Raw genomic sequence first — 19,287 nt, 5'->3', positions numbered from 1 at the left:
TGAAAGGTAATGCATTGCAGTGGTGGACCTCACTGTTGATGCAAGGACAAGCACCTGCTACATGGGTTCAGTTTAAGCAGCAGTTCTCTTTTGCCTGGCTTACAAATACTTTTGAAGTAGATGTTATGACAGCATGGCACAAACTTGATGCAGCCAACTGTGTAAATTTGGAAGAGTATAATAAGAAGTTTTGGGATGCACTCTTGCCAGTAACTTCCTACAGAACAGTGCCATTGTCAGAGCAAATAGAGAAGTACTGCTGTGGTTTGCCCAAAGAGATCAGGGATTACTGTATTAAGACCAATGTTTCCAACATGACTCAACTAATTGAGAATGCAAACATGGCTAATGCACTGCTTCACGGAGGTTCAGGTGGTTTCAAGAGCACAGTGAAGAAGGAACCTCAAGGCAAAGGACAGAAGAGGCCACTGTATGGCAAGTCATTTGAAGAGAGAAAGGCATTGATGCAAGCTGGGAAATGTTTCATCTGTGAACAGAAAGGGCATATGGCTGCAAAATGTCCACAACAGCCAGCAAAAGATGTGGAGGATAAACAAGGGCCACCCAAGAAGAAGACAATGCCGAGTGCAGGATTGATACCTGACATGGTTGGTGACCAGCCATGTGATGATGCGACAGAATTGTGCAGAGCATGGGGTAAAATCAGAGATGCTACAGTGCTGATTTTCTTTGACCCTGGTGCTCGAGCCAACTTTATTTCACCGGCATTGGCAGCCAAGTTGGGAATTCGTGCTGAAGAGATGGGACCAGTTGGACAGGTTGATTTGGCATGCCCTGGGCATTCAGTTCCTGTCACTCCTATACTTGGCAAACTTCGCATGCATATACAGAGTTATGTGGACACAGAGGAGTTTCTTATCATGCCCTTGGAAGGATGTGATGTCCTATTGGGAATTCCATGGTGTCATAGGAAACATGCAGTGTTGGATGCTTTCAACAGGAAAATCACAATTGTACATAGGGACAAGACTCATGTTCTGGATGTGAAGCTGAAAGGAGAGTCTGTCCTAGTTATTTCTGCTTTTTGAACCTGAATTTTGAATGACCTGTACATTCGTATTATATGTTTGGCAATGTACAGTTTTGACATTTGTTGTCAATGACTTAATCAATGAATGAACTTTCAGTGCTTTGAAGTTGTATCTGTTACGCTTCAAATGAATGATTTACATGTTGTGACACTAATAGTACAAGATATATGCTATCGCCCTGTGTTGCATCCGGAAACATGTATTTGAAAGGCTTGAACCTGCGATGGCACAAATGGTAGTGGGGAATCCCTATCATCGCCCCGTGTCATCCGTTGGCAGGAGATACATGCGATGACACTAATCACCTCCGAAATCTTGTGATCGTCCTGTGTCATCCGTTTGCATGTGGACTTGCAATCGAGGTCGCTTGCTTCTTTCAAGAGGGGGGTATGTCACCAGGAGGTGAAACTTTTTGCAGTTGTTTTCTTTATTTACATTTCTTTATAAATATATATATATTTTTCTTTTCTTTCTCTTTGGTTGCTGTTGTTTTCCCCCGGGATCTCTTGGAAGGGCTTGGGCCATTGCAATGTCAGAATGGGTCAGCGAGTGGGACTTTGGACCAGTGGTTGGCTAAGCCTGAGAACTACACTGAAAGATGAATGACAGTGTCCAGGACATGGCCACTGAATGAGGGCATAGGCCGGTTTACACTAGTAAGTGGCCGCCACCGAAATGTGAATGTATCTTGAATTCTAAGCAAATTTTGAAGTGACCATAGTGGTCAAAGATGGTCAGGAGACCAGAAGGAATGCAGATGACATCATCCCTAAAATCTAGGGAACTGCTATTTTGGGCAGTGTCGGAATTGAAAAGTGTTCGCGTCAGTTTGTGCGGAATGTCAAGGGGATCAAAAGCTGACAAAGAAGTGTTGTGAGAATGTGAACCAGTCAGGAGATTTTTAGCCTGGAAGATTGCATGTGGAAAAGGCTTAAAAATATGCCAAGTGTCAAATTTTGGTGCATTTTCCTCATTGAGAAGAGGGAAGCGTGGGAATTTGGAAAAGGAGGCTCATTTGCAGCCATCGTGTGGTTTTGTTGCAGGAAAAACAGCTATGGTGGTGCACTCCCTTGCCCTACAACTCATGAATTGAGGGTTGAGCTTGCTCCCCCACAGCCTCTCTCTCTCTTTCTCTCTCTTGCAGTGTCACCAGCCTGGACATTTCCCAGTCTGAAAGGGATCTGGTGGACTCCAGGATGTTTAAATATTTGGAAAGTACAAGCTTTGGAAATGGGGGATTATCCTAGAATACAAAGGACCACACTCCTAAAATTTGGGAGAGTTGCAATTTTTGGCCCGACTCCAATGGAAATTCTGTTCGCGTCATTACATCTGGAATTGAGCAGATACCAAGAGTTGGCAAAGTGCCTATGACAGAATGTCTACCAGTTGGGATATTTTTAGAGGTAAAGATTATGGAAGGACCCATCTCTTAGATTGGGACATGTGGCAAGAAAGTGGACCAAAGTGAGACAAGTGGCCTGACACTTGTTATAAAGTGGATCAAAGTGAGACAAGTGGCCTCACACTTGTCACTTCAGCTATTGTGTGGCTCTCCACTTGTCATCGTAACCTTCTCTTGCCATTTTAGCTCATGGGAGGTCCAAATCTATAAATTGGAGCCCTCTCTCTTCATTAATGGAGGCTCTCTTGCTGCACACTAGCCTCTACCACCGTTACAGGTTGCCCTAATGATGGCTACTCTCTTTCTCTCTCTCTTGAAGGCTGCCCATGAAGAATACCGGCTGTTGGGGACTGTTTTGGAGGCTTCCATCGCGAAGAAATACTGAAGGCAAGGGTATTCAATCATTTATTATGATTTTTAGCCATTGTATGTGTTGTACCAGCATTTGTACTTGCTGTACCTGCTGTACCAGCCACCGGACCGGCTGTACCAGTCATTGTACTTGCTGTACCAGCTTCTGTACTTGCTGTACCTGCTATACCAGCCACCGTACCGGCTGTACCAGCTATTGTACTTGCTGGACCAGCCATTGTACCTGCTGTACCGGCTGAATGGAGAGTTGTACTTGCTGTACTAGCTCTATTGCATGAAGACCCGTGGTTTTTGGGGAAGAATCAGTACCCACACGGAGGTATATGGATTATATTGTTGGCTCGACATTTCTATAGCCTATGTTCCGGCTTGGTTGCCTTGTGTTGGACTGTGTTATGGCATTTGTATAGGGATAATCCGGCATCTCCCGTGGGGAGAGTAAGGCCCTCAAAGCTTGTACATGATATTATTCTCCTTGGGTAATAAAATACTCCAAGGGGGGGGTCGGCCCATTCCGGCCTCTATGCGGTGTCGCACGTGCAAGCTCCATTTTCAGCATTTGTGGATGTTTTGTCCAGCTTTATGTTTTATGCAAAGTGATGATGGATATGTGTTAAGGCTGTGGCCATGTTTAAGTGTTTTAATATGCATTGATGGTATCAACAAGTGTGTCAAAGGCCCTAGTCCCCCGGGCACCCGCCGCTGCGAGTTACATTGGTATCAGAGCATAGGCTTTCTTGGAAGCGGAGGCTTCCTTCTATCAATAAGGAAGAGAAAAGATCTGGAGTGGGGACCACACTTACCATCATTGCTATTAAGCATGGCCAGCCACTTCAGAGCCTATGAAGCAAGAGCATGAGCAATAGACAGCTTGGTCTAAGGATTTATGAATTCACAAAATTTATCGTGGAAGTGTGAAGTTGGCTTTATGTGCACACGTTTAGCACTCTTTCCATATGGATATTCTGGATTATATTATCAAGCTTACAGGCAAGCTATATGGAGATATATCTCAGGATATCTTAAGGATATGGTGACGAGATATTTCTTTTGGCTTCATGACCAACCTGGCAAAGAAAAGCTAAGTATACTTTGAGTTTGCAAAGTTGGTGCTTTGGCTATTTGCTATGAAGTGTTTTTGATGTTCACTAACCCTTGTATAGCTATGCAAGGAGAAAGGTGTTGTTGTTTGCCTTGAGATGGTTTTAGGGAAACATTGTTTATGGCTCCCTTTAATGGGATGAATTCTTTTCATGGCTCCCTTTATTGGGATGGATTATATCCATGGAGATTTCTTTCTTGGACGAGATTTATATAGATATTGGGCTTCACAAGCAATTTTTATGGACGAATCTGTCCGAGTTTATAGAGAAGAAATCTTTGGATATTTCATGGATATGATGCTTTTATGGATAAAGTCCACCTCTACTCCAAGGTGTGTGGTTAGCACGGAGTATGTGGTAAGAGTTATGGTATACAAGGATTATGGTATACAGGTGTATGGATTCCTAGACTTCTTTTCTAGGAATTTGGATCCATCCTCAGGTTTATGGATTATGTTTATGGCTCCCTTTTACTGGGATGGATTATTCTTTTTGGCTCCCTTTATTTGGGATGCATTGGACTTATGGAACTCATGGTTCACTTACCTTGTGTAGTGTTCTCTTGTCCTACGTGCTCTCTTGAAGATTGTTTCTACCATGTGAGGGTGGAACAATAGAGAGCAGATGGAAGGGAACATGGGCACTTCAAAGGGTAGTGACAAGCACAACATACCCTGTGTAGTGTTCTCTTGTCCTACGTGCTCTCTTGAAGATTGTTTCTACCATGTGTGGGTGGAACAATAGAGAGCAGATGGAAGGGAACATGGGCACTTGAGAGGGTAGTGTGAGTTGGTGGCCGAAATGCCTATAAACTATGTGTAGCAGAAATGCGTATGGAACACCAGGTTATCTATGCCTGCGAGTGATTGTTTTCAGGACTCCTTGTTTAGCCGCCCTGTGTAGTATTTCTCTTGTCCTAAGTGCTCTTCAAGATGTTCCTACCTTGCGTGGTAGAACATAGAGCCAATGGTAGAGAATATGGGCACTGAAGTCGGGCCGGGCGTCAAGGCAGCTCCTTGGTGATCTACATCGACATACCATTGTTTTCTAAATGCTGAATTTCATATGCATTGGCATGGATTATGCTATCTGGACTTATGGGACTGTTTTGTCTCGCCCATTTATCTTGGGACATGATTTTGATATTGGTATTATGGAGACTTATTTAGTCTCGCCCATTTCTTTGGGACATGGAATCTTCAGTTATATTGGATTTTTGAGACTGTCTCGTCTCGCCCAATCGATGGGACATGATTATATCTTGAATATATGGCTTGAAGCTTAAAGTTGCGGACAACTTTTAAGAAGCTGGGGAGGATGTCACCAGCCTGGACATTTCCCAGTCTGAAAGGGATCTGGTGGACTCCAGGATGTTTAAATATTTGGAAAGTACAAGCTTTGGGAATGGGGGATTATCCTAGAATACAAAGGACCACACTCCTAAAATTTGGGAGAGTTGCTATTTTTGGCCCGACTCCGATGGAAATTCTGTTCGCGTCATTACATCTGGAATTGAGCAGATACCAAGAGTTGGCAAAGTGCCTATGACAGAATGTCTACCAGTTGGGATATTTTTAGAGGTAAAGATTATGGAAGGACCCATCTCTTAGATTGGGACATGTGGCAAGAAAGTGGACCAAAGTGAGACAAGTGGCCGGACAGGAAGAAGTCGATGATGTTGAGTTGTCCCGGGCTGATGTGGGAGTGCTATGGGCTGTCCATAGTTGTCCTGCATGTGCTTGATGCCGGGAATGCTCACTTGTGCTGAGAAATGTTATGTTTTCTTGTTTTCATACTTGTACTGGAAGAGAGAGGTGCTAGCCAGTGGAGAATCCCTGGGCACCCATGAAGTTGTATTTGGAAGCAGACTCCTTATTGGTAATCTAACCATTAGGGGGGGGGAGGGGGGGGTCAGCCCATCTTCTGGCCCCTAGTGTGGTGTACTAAGCAGAGTTGTTATCTTCTATCTGGCATGCTTATGTGTTTATTCAGTTTTCATGATTGATAAGATTTCCGTGTTAGATTGAGATTGGTGGAGGCTGCTAACGTCGATCTGCTCCTGCGAGCTCCGCCTCATCCCCCTCCCGTCTGCCTTCCCCCTGCTGCTTCTCGCCGTCGCGTGCCCCCCTCTTCCCCCCCGCCTGTCCCCCGCCATCCCCTCCGCCTCTCTCCCCCGCCTCCTTCCTCGTTTCCTCCCCCGCCTTCTCTCCCCCCCCCCCGCCTTCTCCTCCCCCGCCTCCTTCCTCGCTTCCTCCCCCGCCATCTCCCCCCCCCCCGCTTCCTTCTTCGCTTCCTCCCCCGCCATCTCTCCCCCCTCGCCTTTTCCTCCGCTTCGCGGCTCTTCCCCCCGCCTTCTCCCTCACCTCCCCCTCCGTCTCGCCCCTCCTCCCACCGCTAGCTCCCCCGTCTCAGCTCCCCCCTCCCCCCCCCCCCCCCGCTCCGCCCCGCTCCGCCCCGCTCCGCCCCGCTATCCTCTCCTCTTCCGCCTATCCGTTTCCTCGTAGGGCTATGTCCCTCCCGTTGGTGACCCCGGTTTCTGGCCTTTTCCCTCTGGAGGACTCCATGGAAGCTGCTCCGACTACCCCTGCCAATTCCGGTCTCCGTGTGGAGTTCACAGATGCAAATCATCAGTTGTTTGTCTCCACAGTATCCGCTCTTGAGGCCTCCTCCTTGGTCTGCAAGATAGTGGGTAGCCGTCCGATGCGGAGAGAGCTTCGCGACCTTCTGCAAGGCAGCCTCGTTGGCGTGCCTGCCAAGATCGTCAGCGTCGATTTTCTGGGACGTGGCTACTACCAGGTGGATTTCGAGTCCCCCCAGGCAGCTCAGACGGTGCTGGCTCGGAGCCCCATTGCCCTCCGCTCATCCCGGGCGTTCCTGGCGCGATGGACTCACGGATTCGACCCCGCTTCTGACCCGCTAGTGCAGGCGCGACAGGTTTCCCCATCACTATCTGCTTTCCTGGACTCCGCAGGGAGTACTTGCCCCTCTTGTCATCCATTGGCAAGGCGTTCGGGCAGGTGGTGGAGACGCCTCAGACAGCGGCTTCAGTGATAGCTTGGGCAGCAGGACTCGCGGCCATTCGCATTGTGGTTCCGTCACCGGAGTCCCTCCCGAAGACGATCCTCCTCCCTTGTCTTTCTGGAGGACATCTGATACAGCGCGTGGAGTATTCGGGCCTCCCCGGCCAGTGTTACATCTGTCAGGAGATGGGCCACCTCGCACGCGCCTGTCCCCGCAAGGGGGTTCATCCTTCACGCTCTGCCGCCTCTGGACCCCCTTCAGGAGCCCCGAGGGGTGGCCATCCACCTCAGAGACTGGACATCCCTGGCTTGTCTCAGCAGGCGCCATCATCTGACGAGCAGGCCTCGGCGGAGGATGCTGCGCAGACCCAGGAGGCTGGCCGATGGCAGGAGGTTTGCCGGCGGAAACGCCCGGCCCGCAGGGACCGTCGCAGACGCCAGCAGGCAGCAAAGGCTGGCGGCGGACAGGCTGGCGGACAGGCGACTCCGGCTGGCGTCCAGGCACCTACCCGCACTTATGCTCCAGTCAGGGATAGGCGGCCAGCAGGTCCCACCCCGATGGACGAGGATTCAGTCTCAGTGCCTGTTGAGGCCGCCGGTGGAGCCCCCCACGTGGAGACCCCGCTCCCCCCCCCCCCCCGCGGGGGGCCCCACCCCCTCCATGGAGCAGATTCCTGAGGATCCCGGGCCGCACTCTGCGACCCTCGGCCCCTCTTCCCCTCACTCGGAGAGCACTCCTTCCACCCCCCCCTCTCCCCCCCCAGCCCCCCCCCCTCCCGCCTCCCCCGGCGGCCCCCCCTGACACCTCTCCTCTGGCAGATGCCTCTGCATCCTCTCCTCGCTCTCCCCCCTCCTCTCCGCGAGCCACCATCCCTCCCTCGGCCTCTCCAGGATACTCCTCCAGACCACCCACTGCCCTGGGACAGCGCAGCTGGGTAGGCCAGAGTTCAGTTCAGCGGCTGTTCCACCGCCACTCCGGGCCGGTGGAGATGGCGATCCTAGCTTCGCCCGCCACAGAGTTCTCTCCAAGCCTCCCCTGGGGGGCCCCCGCGAGTGATGGGGCTCCCAGTGGATTACGGTTTTTCAGGTGTCTCCAGCTGGATGCTGGCCCGTTCGAGACACTGGTCGCGCCCTTGCGAGTTTGCGTGGTGTGCCATCCCTCTCGTTCTCCTTCAGTGGTGAGCAGCATGGTGGCCTTCTCCTTTCCTCTCAATGTTGCCCCAGGCACAGCATGGGATTGCAACTCTGTAGAGTAAGTTTTGCGTGATCAGATACTGGAGTTTTCTCACCACTTCAGTGACTTGGGGCTCACGGACCTATTGCAAACCCGATTACACTCAGCCCGCATGAGCTTGTTTGGTATAGGAGATTGGCGGGCAGATCCGGTCCACACCTCAATTGAGGCGGTGCTACTGATTCTCCTCCACGCCGCCCCGAGGATGCAGCCTACCTTTAGATACATATATGCAGAGGATTGGTCTCACGCCTATGCCCTGGACAGGGCGAAGGTGGAGTGGGGCTGGACACAGAGACAGGTCACCCTCTTTTTGGAGAGACTCCGCACCCGGACAGACAGTGACTATTCTCCCTCCAAGCCGGCGCCCAAGACTCACAGAGTGGAGGGCAGCTCATCCGGGCCGGCTGAGAGGGGTGAGCCAGTGGCGGCTGCTTCACTTGCCATAGCTCATCCATGAGGATCCTCTCATGGAACATCCAGGGTCTTGGTGGACCTCGCTGCTACATTGGTCGGGGCAGACTTCGCCAGGAGATCCAGAGGGCTCTCGTTGGAGGACCCATAGATATCCTTTTCATCCAGGAGCACCACCTTTCTGCCGGGCGTACCCGCACCTGCGGGAAGATCTTGCCGGGCAGGAGTCACACTTTTTGGTCACCGGCATATGGCTCCCAGGGGAACCAGGGTGGAGTATGCATCTCAGTCAGCGAGCAGCTTCTATCCGAGGTTGTGGATTCTGGCACTCTGGTCCAGGGTCGAGCGCAGTGGATCATCCTTCGGGTTGGGGAAGACCGCATTGGCTTCCTCAACTTCTACGCCCCTAATGGGGCGACCGGGAGAGCTGAGTTCTGGAGCACCATTAGGCAGTCCCTCCCCATGGCAGACCATTGGTGCCTAGGGGGGGATTGCAACATGCTGGAGGATGCAGCGGACAAGATGGGGGGCAGCTAAGAGACCGTTCATGGGTTGGAGCTCGTTGTCTGGGAGGAACTAGTGCTGCAGGTGAGAGGCCAGGATCCGTGGACTCTCTCGGAGTTTGGCAGGTTGCAGGGGAGTTTATCTTTCTCGCGCTCGGATAGACGGGCCACAGGAGTTAACCTTTCTCGCATCGACAGGTTTTACATTGATGAGTTGGCACTGTGGGTATACTTGCAGGCTCCTCGTTTTCAGACCACTTTCCAGTGCTTCTCCAGATCGAGGACCCTACGAGAGGAGAGCGAGGCCAGAGCGTCCGGATTCCAGATTGTCTCATAGAGGAGCCCGAGATTGCGACCAGAGTTGAGCAGGTCTGGCAGGAGCTTCAGTTCAGGAGAGGATCGGCAGCCAACGATCTTGACAGGGGTTTGCAGGAGATCAGTAGGATGCTCAGACAGGCTGCCCTGGACCGTCTGGAGGCTTTCAGAGAGCAGGAGAGGAGCCTGTGGAGGAGTCTAGCTTCCCTTCAGAGACTTCAAGAGAGGGATCCTACGAGCCCTTGGATTTCAGAGCAGATGGAGTCAGCTCGCACAGAGATCAGATCCATCGAGGAGAGGAGGGTGGAGTTCCGATTCCATGCTCGGGCTTCTTTTTGGACACAGGCTGGAGACAGAGTGACTCGAGATTTCTTTGAGGCGACAAGGCCTCGCTTCAGACGAGAGGGTCTCAGGCGTCTTTGGCAGGCTGATGGCCAGGTAGTGGTGGATCCCCCCAGGGTTCGGGCGATCGCCACAGATTTTTACAGGGATCTGCTCTCTGCTGAGCCAACAGATGACAGGGTGTGAGAGGCTCGGGAGGCAGTCTGGAGCTTCACGAGACCGGTTGTGCCGGCCCATTTGCAGCACTCCCTTCTCTCCCCCTTCTCGGATACGGAACTGGAGGAGGCTCTTCAGGCACTTCCTCGGGGCAAATGCCCAGGAGAGGACAGTCTCTCAGTGGCTTTCTTCCAGAGGTACTGGGGTCTCTTGCATAGGGGTTTCAGATTGGCATTCCAGGAGATCATGGAGTCGGGAGACATGCCGGACAGCATGGCAGAGGGGTTGATTCACTTGATCCCCAAAGAGGGAGGAGACAGACTGGAGATTAGACAGTGGAGACCGATCACCTTGCTAGGCACGGCCTATAAGGTCCTAGCTAAGGCGATCAGCAGGCGGCTTCAGCCTCACCTTCCGGACATCATCCACTCCACGCAGACAGGCTTCATCCAGGATAGGAGCATCCTGGATAACATCTTCTCTTTCTGGGAGGCTACGCCTTTGGCTAGATTTCGGCAGGAGGATCTGGCAGTGCTCCTTCTCGACTTCGAGAAGGCATATGATCGGGTGGACTGGGCCTTCTTGGAAGGCACTATGGCGAGGATGGGCTTTCCCCGTCAGTGGATCCGTGGGGTCTCTGCACTCTACACATCGGCTCATAGCCAGGTGCTGATACAGGGCGTGCGCGGAGAGAGGTTCCAGCTCTCGCGCTCGGTGCAGCAGGGGTGCCCCTTGGCGCCCTTTCTTTTTCTTTTTGTGGCGGAGGCCATGAGCACTTTCTTGACGGCACAGGATACAGGTTTGCGGGGCCTCCACCTCCCCATCCGCACCTCGGAGGAGCTCCTAGACGCGGAGTTTGCGGATGACACTGCTGTCTATCTTCAGGGAGGGGAGGAGAACCTCCGCCGCTTCGCCTCAGCCATGGACAGGTTTTGCAGAGCCTCGGGCGCTTTGATCAACTGGCACAAGTCGTGTGGGTTGTGGGTCAGTTTTGTGCCCCCCCTGACTTGGAGGCCAGTTGATGGGTTTCAGTGGTTGCCCCCCGGCACTACAGTGCGCTATTTGGGATGCTATGTGGGCATCGACATATCTCCGGAGCAGCAGATAGCCCCCCTTCTTCTGAGCATTCGGAAGAAGCTTCTGTATTGGAGTACCGCTCGTTTATCTCTGGCTGGCCGAGTGGTTGTGGCCAACCAGGTTCTGCTTGCTACCATGTGGTACATCACTTCTTGCTGGGCCTTCTCTCGGGCGTGCATTGGCCAGGTGCAGAGGCTCATCAGGAACTTTCTTTGGTCCGGTGGCGACGGGCGGCCCGCCAGGGCCAAGGTGGCATGGGCTGTGATCACTCAGCCGAGGGAGAGAGGCGGCCTGGGCATAGTTGATCCTATTTGTCAGAGCCGGGCTTTGCTTGGCAAGTTGGTGGTTCGTGGCCTCCTACCAGGCGCTGAGCCGTGGAAGGAGTTTCTTGTTTCCAGGATTCTCAGCCGCACTCCTTCTCTTAGCGGCCCCTGGACCCCCAACATCAGGTGGATCTTTACAGAGCAGCGATCCAGAGGAGTGGGCCTTGGTTTCGAGGAGCGTTTTGCAGCTAGCCTTCTGAAGGCCTGGGAGCATCTGAGGCCGTCACTCTTCCAGACTCCCCCGGGCACCGATGAGGAGCGCCTGAGGCAGCCATTGATCTCGAACCCCTTGATCCGACTTCCCAGTGGTCATATGGTTGGATCGCGATCTCATGTGTCGTGGGGCCCGTTGAGCTCCGGCCCAGCCCAGTCCTTATACGACTGGATATGTTTTCAGCAGCTGCCTCTAGAGGTTCAGGAGAGGAGACTCAGCGGGATGAGGGGCAGAGAGTTGATGAGACAGGACATAGAGGCGGCCATCCCCGGGAGTGGCGGACTCCAGTACAGGACCCTCCACCTCCACAGTGGATGGGCGTCTTTACTCGGCATGAGATCCTTCTAGCGGTCTGCGGCTCAGCAGAGAGAGTCGCCCCACTCACCTTCGAGGTGGGAGAGGTAGGCCAGCTTCAGAGGACCCGACTAGATTTGGATGCGTTCCAGGGTTGTATCTTTCAGAGGGTGCGGGTGGTCGGCTTTCATCAGAGACAGTGGCACGTAGACCCCTCACCGGCCTCGATAGGGGAGGACTATTCTTGGAGATTATGGGCCTGGGACAGCAGGCCTCTTATTCGCCTTCAGTGGGATCCAGGAGAGTGGCTTTGGCGAGATCCCTACTCGGCCCCTACCAGCCCAGGCACCCCCTTTTTTCAGTACACAGCGAGGCTGGGGCGGCGGATCCAGAGGCACAGGATAGCGGGCACCCCGGTGGCGGCCGAGCATTGGCGGCGACAGGGGCTCTCCCCTGCCTTCCTTAGGGACTTCTGGCAGCGCCTTTGGGCCAGCTTCCGGCCCCGGAAGGTGACGCTTTTTCTCTGGCTTACCGCGCATAGAGGACTGGCTGTGGGGGCTTGGCTAGCTTTTGGCAGACACCCAGCGTCCTGCCTGCGGTGCGGCCATGCACAGGAGTCGCAGCGGCACTGCTTATGGGATTGCCCACAGGCACAGCAGGTCTGGTAGCGCGCTCTCAGGATGGTTTTTGCAGGCTCGCCAGGTGAGATGATGGTGACGTGGGGTGCGGTGGCTTGGGCCACGGACAGCGTCCCGGCCCTCGGATACGAGGACGTCCCTGGCAGTGTGACCATCTAGGTCTCTGACAGGCGATGGCGGTGGTTCCGATGCCAGACTTCTCTTCGGCAGTCTCCCAGGAGGGGGACGGGCACAGATGGGAGATGATCAGCAGCATGACGGCTTGGCACATATGGAGAGCCCGATGCAGGGAGGCCATAGACCGCCAGGCGACTCCACCGGCGGAGGTCATACAGGCCCTCTAGGTGGACATCATTCACACCTTGAGAGGACACTGGGGGAAACTTCAGGTGGACTCGGATCGCATGAGAGATCGCCGCAAGGCGTTCCTCCGCACTTGGCAGCCTGGCCCTTTCCTCATCGCGAGGGGCGAGGATGTCACTTGGCACTACAGGCCTCCAGTTTGGCTCTTCTCACCTCCCGCATGTACTACTAGGTAGCCCTCCCCAGAGAGCGGCCAGCCACCACGGGGGTGGAGCTCAGGTGTTCACTGTGTTTATTATCCCTCCTTGTGAGGTGAGCTTTGTAGCCTTATGGCGTTTTCTCATTAACTAATAGAAGGATCATTTTTCCCCCAAAAAAAAAAAAGATTTCCGTGTTACAGCTGCCCTTCCATTTACATTGCAAAACCGCGTCAAGCATGGCTCCGGACGAAGACAAAGAAAGTTCCTCACGAAGTTTGAGGATCGAGGGACCCACAATGCGGTATGGCTTGACAAAGAGGTCTTCGACGACTACCCGGCTTTATTTGGAGGCTATGCAGCTTCCGTCAAGTTAAGCAGAAGGCGATGTCACGTGCATCCCGCACTTGGATGCCACGTGGAATATCTGAACAAGAAGGTGCAGGACGTGGAGTGGTAACTGGTCCCATGTGAGCCAAGTCTGGGGCGAGTTAGCCAGGGCTCCACTTTTTGCGTCTGAGGTCAGGTGTGCATTGTCTTGCACATGAAGCAGTGCCAGTCTGTGCTGTGAGTCCCTCTGGAATGATGTCAAGTGATCTGTGTATCTGGTTTGGGATTGGGTGCCGGTGGACATCTGTAGGTGCATGTAGGATTGCATGTAGAGAAGGGGCCAGCCCATAAGGCTACCCCAGGGCAGAGCCATGTGCTCTTGTTGTGGGCATGGGGGAGGCGTAGAACCACCCCCAAGGGGCTAGGAGGGTCCCAGGCTGTGCCCACCAGCCTAGGCTTGGTCAGGAGGGGCTGTCGGCCAGCCCTATGGCCGTTGGACAGCCAGCCGACTAGACCCTAGGCCCTAGGCCCTAGAGTGGCTGTTGGCCAGCTGTGGGACAGCCCAAACAGCCAGTCCAGGGGCTGCCCAGCCTCTAGCCGACTTTCTTGGGGTGTCCAGCCCTTGCATAGTGTGAAAACACTGGTATTATTAGCATTAATTGCTAATTCAGCAGTCCTGGAGCTTTTTTTTGCCAGCTGACTTCAGTAGACTGGACGACTGGATGCATGAAGGGGTATAAATACCCAAGCCCTGTATTCAGTCCATCATTTCATACTTCAGAAAGGATTGCTGCCTTCCAAGGGTCAGGACAGCCAAGGGGAGAGCTTCAATCAAGGTGAAAAGTGCAGATCAAGATTCTGTCTTTATTTTCAGATTTACATCATTTTAATAAAGCAAATACACCATTCGTGGTGGGGGCCCTAGGGTAGCAACAGTAGTAAAAAAGATGTGATGATGGTCAAACATTGATAAAAGTCTCTTTCAATGGTTGTCAAGCCAAGTCAAAGGATGGCCAATGTGTAGCAAGTGGTGATCCAAGCTGAGGAAATTGGTCAAATGTTATTCAAAAACTGCTGAAAACTGGTCTGAAAACAGGAAAGCTCGCTCAAAATCTGTTGTAACTGCCACACAGTTCTGTGCTGCTCCTCTATCTATGGGATCTAAAGTTCCAGTTGACCCTAAGTCGGTGGGTCCTTGTTTTACTATTATGGCACCGTGCTTTTCAGAATAGGGGGTGAGCGTGAACTTTGATACTGAAATATATCGTATCACTCTAAAAAAAAGTGACCCTAAGCCCCTTTTTTCTTATTGTTATAGAATTAGTGTGATCTATTTCAACTCGAAACATCGTTGTGGCTAACTTATTTTTTGGGCATTATGGAGAGCCCTTTTTAGCAGACCTGAAATTGTGAGTAATCGAAGAGCTGTCCACAGGCCAAAAACACATCCTTGAAGCAGAATACTCCCTAGTGGTTGAATTTTTGAAGCCAAGTCATACAAGCTTTGTTGAGTAAAGAATGCTGTGTTTTTTTTGGTGGCGGGGTTATGAGTGGTTTGTTACCAACCACCTAGAATGGGGGGGCCACCTGCAGGGGGGGTTGTTTGAGTGTGCAAAGGAGTGAGAGAGAGAGATGGAGAGAGGGCACACACAACAGGCGTGATCGTGGCAGGGGTAGAGAGGGCTCACACAGCAGGCCTGAGTCTTGGGTGAGAGAAATCTTTTTGTGCTAAGTCTTGGTGTGTTCCTTTCCCAGCGCAAAGAACAGCTCATGGTAACGTTGCGGCAAGAGTTGAGGATTTCTGATGAGCAACATTTGGAATTTCTGATGGGAATGGACTCCAACAATGCACCTCACCAGTACAGGTTGGCTGTAGGGTCTGATTCTCTAATCAGTTCTTAGCAGTGGATTTACACATGACCCATTGTTTTCTCTTAACCGCATGGCTACTGATTCATTTATGGCATGTGATTTGTCCATAGGGAGCGGCGCCTGCAAGAGGATGAACATGTAGGGTCCATGTATGCGCCAAACATGGACCCAGTCCCAGCTGCCACAACGGCTGCTTCTCGTAAGAAGCAGAAAACTACCCATGTTTCACAAGCAAGTTTACCCCCTCCTGCAATGAAGTCTGCACTTCCATCTCCAACACTTGCTCCGACGGGTCCTGGAAAGCGGGCACCGCCTGCTGGAGGATCAAGAGGCAAGAAGAACAAAGGGGTATGATGGCCTCCGAGTCAGCATTCAATTAGGTGTTTTGTGAGTTAATTATTGCTCATTAGCCATGTTTTGTGTAGGGTCGTCAGCAGCCAAACGCAGCAACTCCGGGTACGAAACCACTTCCGTTAGGTGGACCGTCTGCAGGTGAAGGTTTGATCTCGGGCATCAATCCTTGGATAGGTAAAAGAGTCAAAACAAGGTGGCCAGCTGACAATGCTTTTTACGAAGCAGTCATAACGGACTATAACCCAGAGAAGGTAATACCTTTCTCTAATCATCCCTTGTTATTCTATTCAGTATGGCTTTGCTTACACGGGTTTTTACCCTTTTCTTTCTCATTCGCTTTCCTGTGTTTTCTATGTAAATAGTGGCTAGTTACCGTCTTAAGCAAAAAAGGTGTTGGCCCGTAAGTACCTTCACACAATCGGCAGACAGCTGCACACATAGAACCTGCCCACTACCTTGAACATATAGAGAGAACAAGAAAGTATGGAAGGAGTGAGGAGCTGTAACTCAGCCTGAGAGTAGGTAGAAGGTAGGCAGTAGTGGGCATAACACATGACATCATGGGCCTGGAGAGAATCTATGCAAAGAGTATGGGCATTAAAGGATAAGTGCTTGTTACTCTTAGGCGATCCTACCCTCTATGTTGTGCTCTGTTTACTCATAGTGTTGCTGTATTAATAAAATGTTAGGTTTCTGTAGCAAAACATTATTTTAAAGTCTCTTGGTAGCAACACTTTTTTTCTTCTGAGTGCATGTGGCAACCACATTGTGGGTATGCCATCTTTTCTCCAGGGTCTGCATGCCCTTGTCTATGAGATGAATACGGAGAATGAGACTTGGGAATGGGTGGATTTGAAGGAGGTATGTTGCTCTTCTGAACCATAATTTTGTTCCAGTAAGAATTTTAAGCTCTTCAACACTTTTGTGTGTGTGTGTGTGCACGTGTGCATGTATGGCATGTATGTGCAGGCCTGTATGTATGTATGACGTTTGAATTTTGACATTTCTAATGTTCCACAGTTGTCATCCAATGATCTGCAAGTTGTTGATGGACCACTTGTTTCTGTCGTCGGGAAAGGCCCACCATCAGCATCGGCCAACTTTGGTATGGGCGGCCGGGGAACAGCAGCAGGTAGAGGCACTAAGAAGGGAGGTGGAAGAGCTGGTTTTATTTCTCCTGGTGGGCGGGGCCGACCTGCAAGCAAAGGACAGGCCATTTCGTTTGAGAGGTCTGCTCCAGGCATGCCTGCAAGAAGTTGGAAAGCTTCCACACCTGAAAATGGTTCGGACATGAAGGGATTGAAGCACATTCAATTGCCCTCACTTGATGCTCTTGTCAAGCAGGTGGGTGTGTCATACACTATTACCTAGGCCTTCATAATGGTGGTTAGCTTGAGATGCTGGCCATGTCTTATTGCACCTCTGAATATATCTTTACGCCTACTTATTTCTATTCTAGTGAAGCGCTTGTTACATGTTCTTTTGTTTCCATGCTTTGTGGAAGGATTTAGATGAACTCCCATTTCTTTGTTATCAGGTTGATAAAATTGCTGAGGAGGATGATCTAGCGAAAATTGAAAGTGTTAAGAAGGCCGCAAAGGTTTGTTCTTGAAAAAAAGTCACTATCCCCAAGGAAAGGGAACTCATTATAAGGGTAGTGTGACTGTATGTATGTATGTATGTGTGTGTGTACACATGTAAGCATATGCATATACATACACATGTATGTATGTACACACGCACATATGTAGAGAGAGAGGAAAGAAGGATTTCATCTGTTTATGTTTTCACAATATCACAGTTTCATACGATTCCATGGAGTGCCATTACGTTCATGTTTGTTTGTTTTGATAACCATGAGAGAGAGCAGCACGTGCACATGGGCACATGCAATGCGCGCTTGCACACACACACACACACACTCTCTCTCTCTCTCTAGAGGGACGTGTGTGTGTGTGTGTGTCATATGTATATTTTGGCTAGAGCTGGATATGTTTAAAATAAATGGTGAAGTCTTTACACCTTTGTGAGATGGAACTCTTGCAGGAACATGAAGAAATGCTTAGGAAAGCATTGGCCGAAGTTGGTGAATCTTCAGAAGAAGGCGAAAGTGGTGAGTATCTAGGGAAAGAATGCTCATGAACTAATAGTGTGTTTCAGCTGTTGTGCGTTTCCTAGTTCAATTGATGGTGTACTATTGAGCTTAATAAGCATATGGGATATTTTTTCTTACTGTATGAAAATAGTTATTTGGGGTAGGGTCAAAATGAAACTAAGGGTGGGTTCACAACTGGGTGTCAGCCCTTGGTCATGTATGGCAAGAAGAGCATGTGTGAGTGCTATGGTGTCCACAACATCCTGCCACCCGCTTGGGCCCACCTTCCACTGCCAGGCTGATGCAACACCACGTGGGCTATGCTTATTTGCTGATACATGCTGGCCAATGTGTGAACAAGGGGAGGTGGATGGACTTCTGTTGGGTGTCTAGACGCTCATTCACAGAGATGGAATCCGAAGCTGAAGTGGTCCTTGATCTTCCATGTGTGAATAAGGGGGACGCGGATGGACTTCTGTTGGGCATCCATCTGCTCACTCACAGACTGAATCTGAAGCTGAAGTGGTCAGTTGCAATTATAGACGTGGAAGATCTTGGATTTGATGAACTGGCAGAAGTGGCCAAGAGGGCTGAGAAAAACTTATACAAGTCTGACAAGGCCAAAAAGAAGAAGACAGTGATCAGGATTGTGAAATTCCAAAAGACTACATATTTTTGGCAGAAAAGCTCATAAAAATATAACTATCTGGATTTTCTGAACTGCTACTACACTTTATTGATGCTTTTGGCCTTTGTTAACAACTTTTCATCTTTGTTTGCCTAACAGATGAGGAAGAAAACCCTCCCTCTTCTCACACACACTCCATGAACCGTGAAAGGGAACGGAGGAGTAGACAAGATAGTAGGGACCAGCACGGAGATGATGATGAGGACGACACTGCCGGGGATAGAGGAGAGGGCTCTGATGGGGAGCCATTGGCTGGAGACGGCGGTGTTGCCTCTGATGCAGACGATGACCATCATGACGGTGATGATGGTGATGATGGGTAGCTTGGTTCAAGCGAGAAGAGGTCACTGGTGGTCGAATGATCTCAGCACATCAACTTGATAGTTAGAAGAGGGTTTACCTATTAGACATTCTTTGGGGTTCTATAGATGTGCTGCTCGTGGTAGTTTCGTGTATTTGATGGTAGGGAGATGCTATTAGTTGTTATGCTGTCCATGCAAGGCCTACTTGGATAGGTTTCTCTGCAAGTTGGACCAAGAGCTTCTGTTAACAAGGCCCAGAGAGGCTCTCTTAAGGAGCCCAATGTAACATAGATGCGGGTTTCTTGTTGCTCTGCTGGTAAAAAATAGAGTTCTTACCAGTGCCATTGTTTGCTGATTGTTGTCCCTACTGACTCCAACGTGATTGGGTTTAAAGCTGATTGCATGTACTGTGCCTCAATGTGAGGTTTAGAAATACAGTACCTTTGTAGTTCTGACAGTGCATAGGTAAAATAACTCATGGAGCATGTGTGCATGTGTGTGCGCTCTCTTGAAGCATGTAACCTCGATTGCTGAAAGGCTCTTGAATTGCACCATGTATGCAGTTGACACATGCCTTTTATTAGTGTTTCTTATCATTTATAATGCATGTAGTTAGCTACCTTTGTAGTCCATTAGAATTTGTACCTCCATATCAATTCGAAAAAATATTGTTTTATCTATACA

At 50.7% G+C, this 19,287-nt stretch overlaps 1 protein-coding gene across 2 annotated transcripts in view; it reads left to right on the top strand.

Annotated features, from left to right (window-relative positions):
• Positions 1–19,061, top strand: part of LOC147604515 (protein EMSY-LIKE 3-like) — a 73,100-nt gene extending 54,039 nt beyond the window's left edge. For both annotated transcript variants that reach the window (XM_086794954.1, XM_086794955.1), the window contains exons 3-10: positions 15,048–15,157; positions 15,275–15,512; positions 15,590–15,769; positions 16,311–16,379; positions 16,539–16,862; positions 17,056–17,118; positions 17,565–17,631; positions 18,401–19,061. In XM_086794954.1, coding sequence (XP_086651080.1) covers positions 15,048–15,157; positions 15,275–15,512; positions 15,590–15,769; positions 16,311–16,379; positions 16,539–16,862; positions 17,056–17,118; positions 17,565–17,631; positions 18,401–18,624 — 1,275 coding nt within the window. In that variant the 3' untranslated portion in view covers positions 18,625–19,061. The remainder of the gene's footprint in view (positions 1–15,047; positions 15,158–15,274; positions 15,513–15,589; positions 15,770–16,310; positions 16,380–16,538; positions 16,863–17,055; positions 17,119–17,564; positions 17,632–18,400) is intronic.
• Positions 19,062–19,287: the final 226 nt, after the last annotated feature.

The sequence above is a fragment of the Cibotium barometz genome, chromosome 61 (genome assembly GCF_041138505.1).
Source record: "Cibotium barometz isolate CiBa-2024 chromosome 61, ASM4113850v1, whole genome shotgun sequence".
Taxonomy (NCBI): domain Eukaryota; kingdom Viridiplantae; phylum Streptophyta; class Polypodiopsida; order Cyatheales; family Cibotiaceae; genus Cibotium; species Cibotium barometz.
Note: the sequence above shows the minus strand (reverse complement) of the source record. Positions and strands in the feature narration are given on the sequence as shown.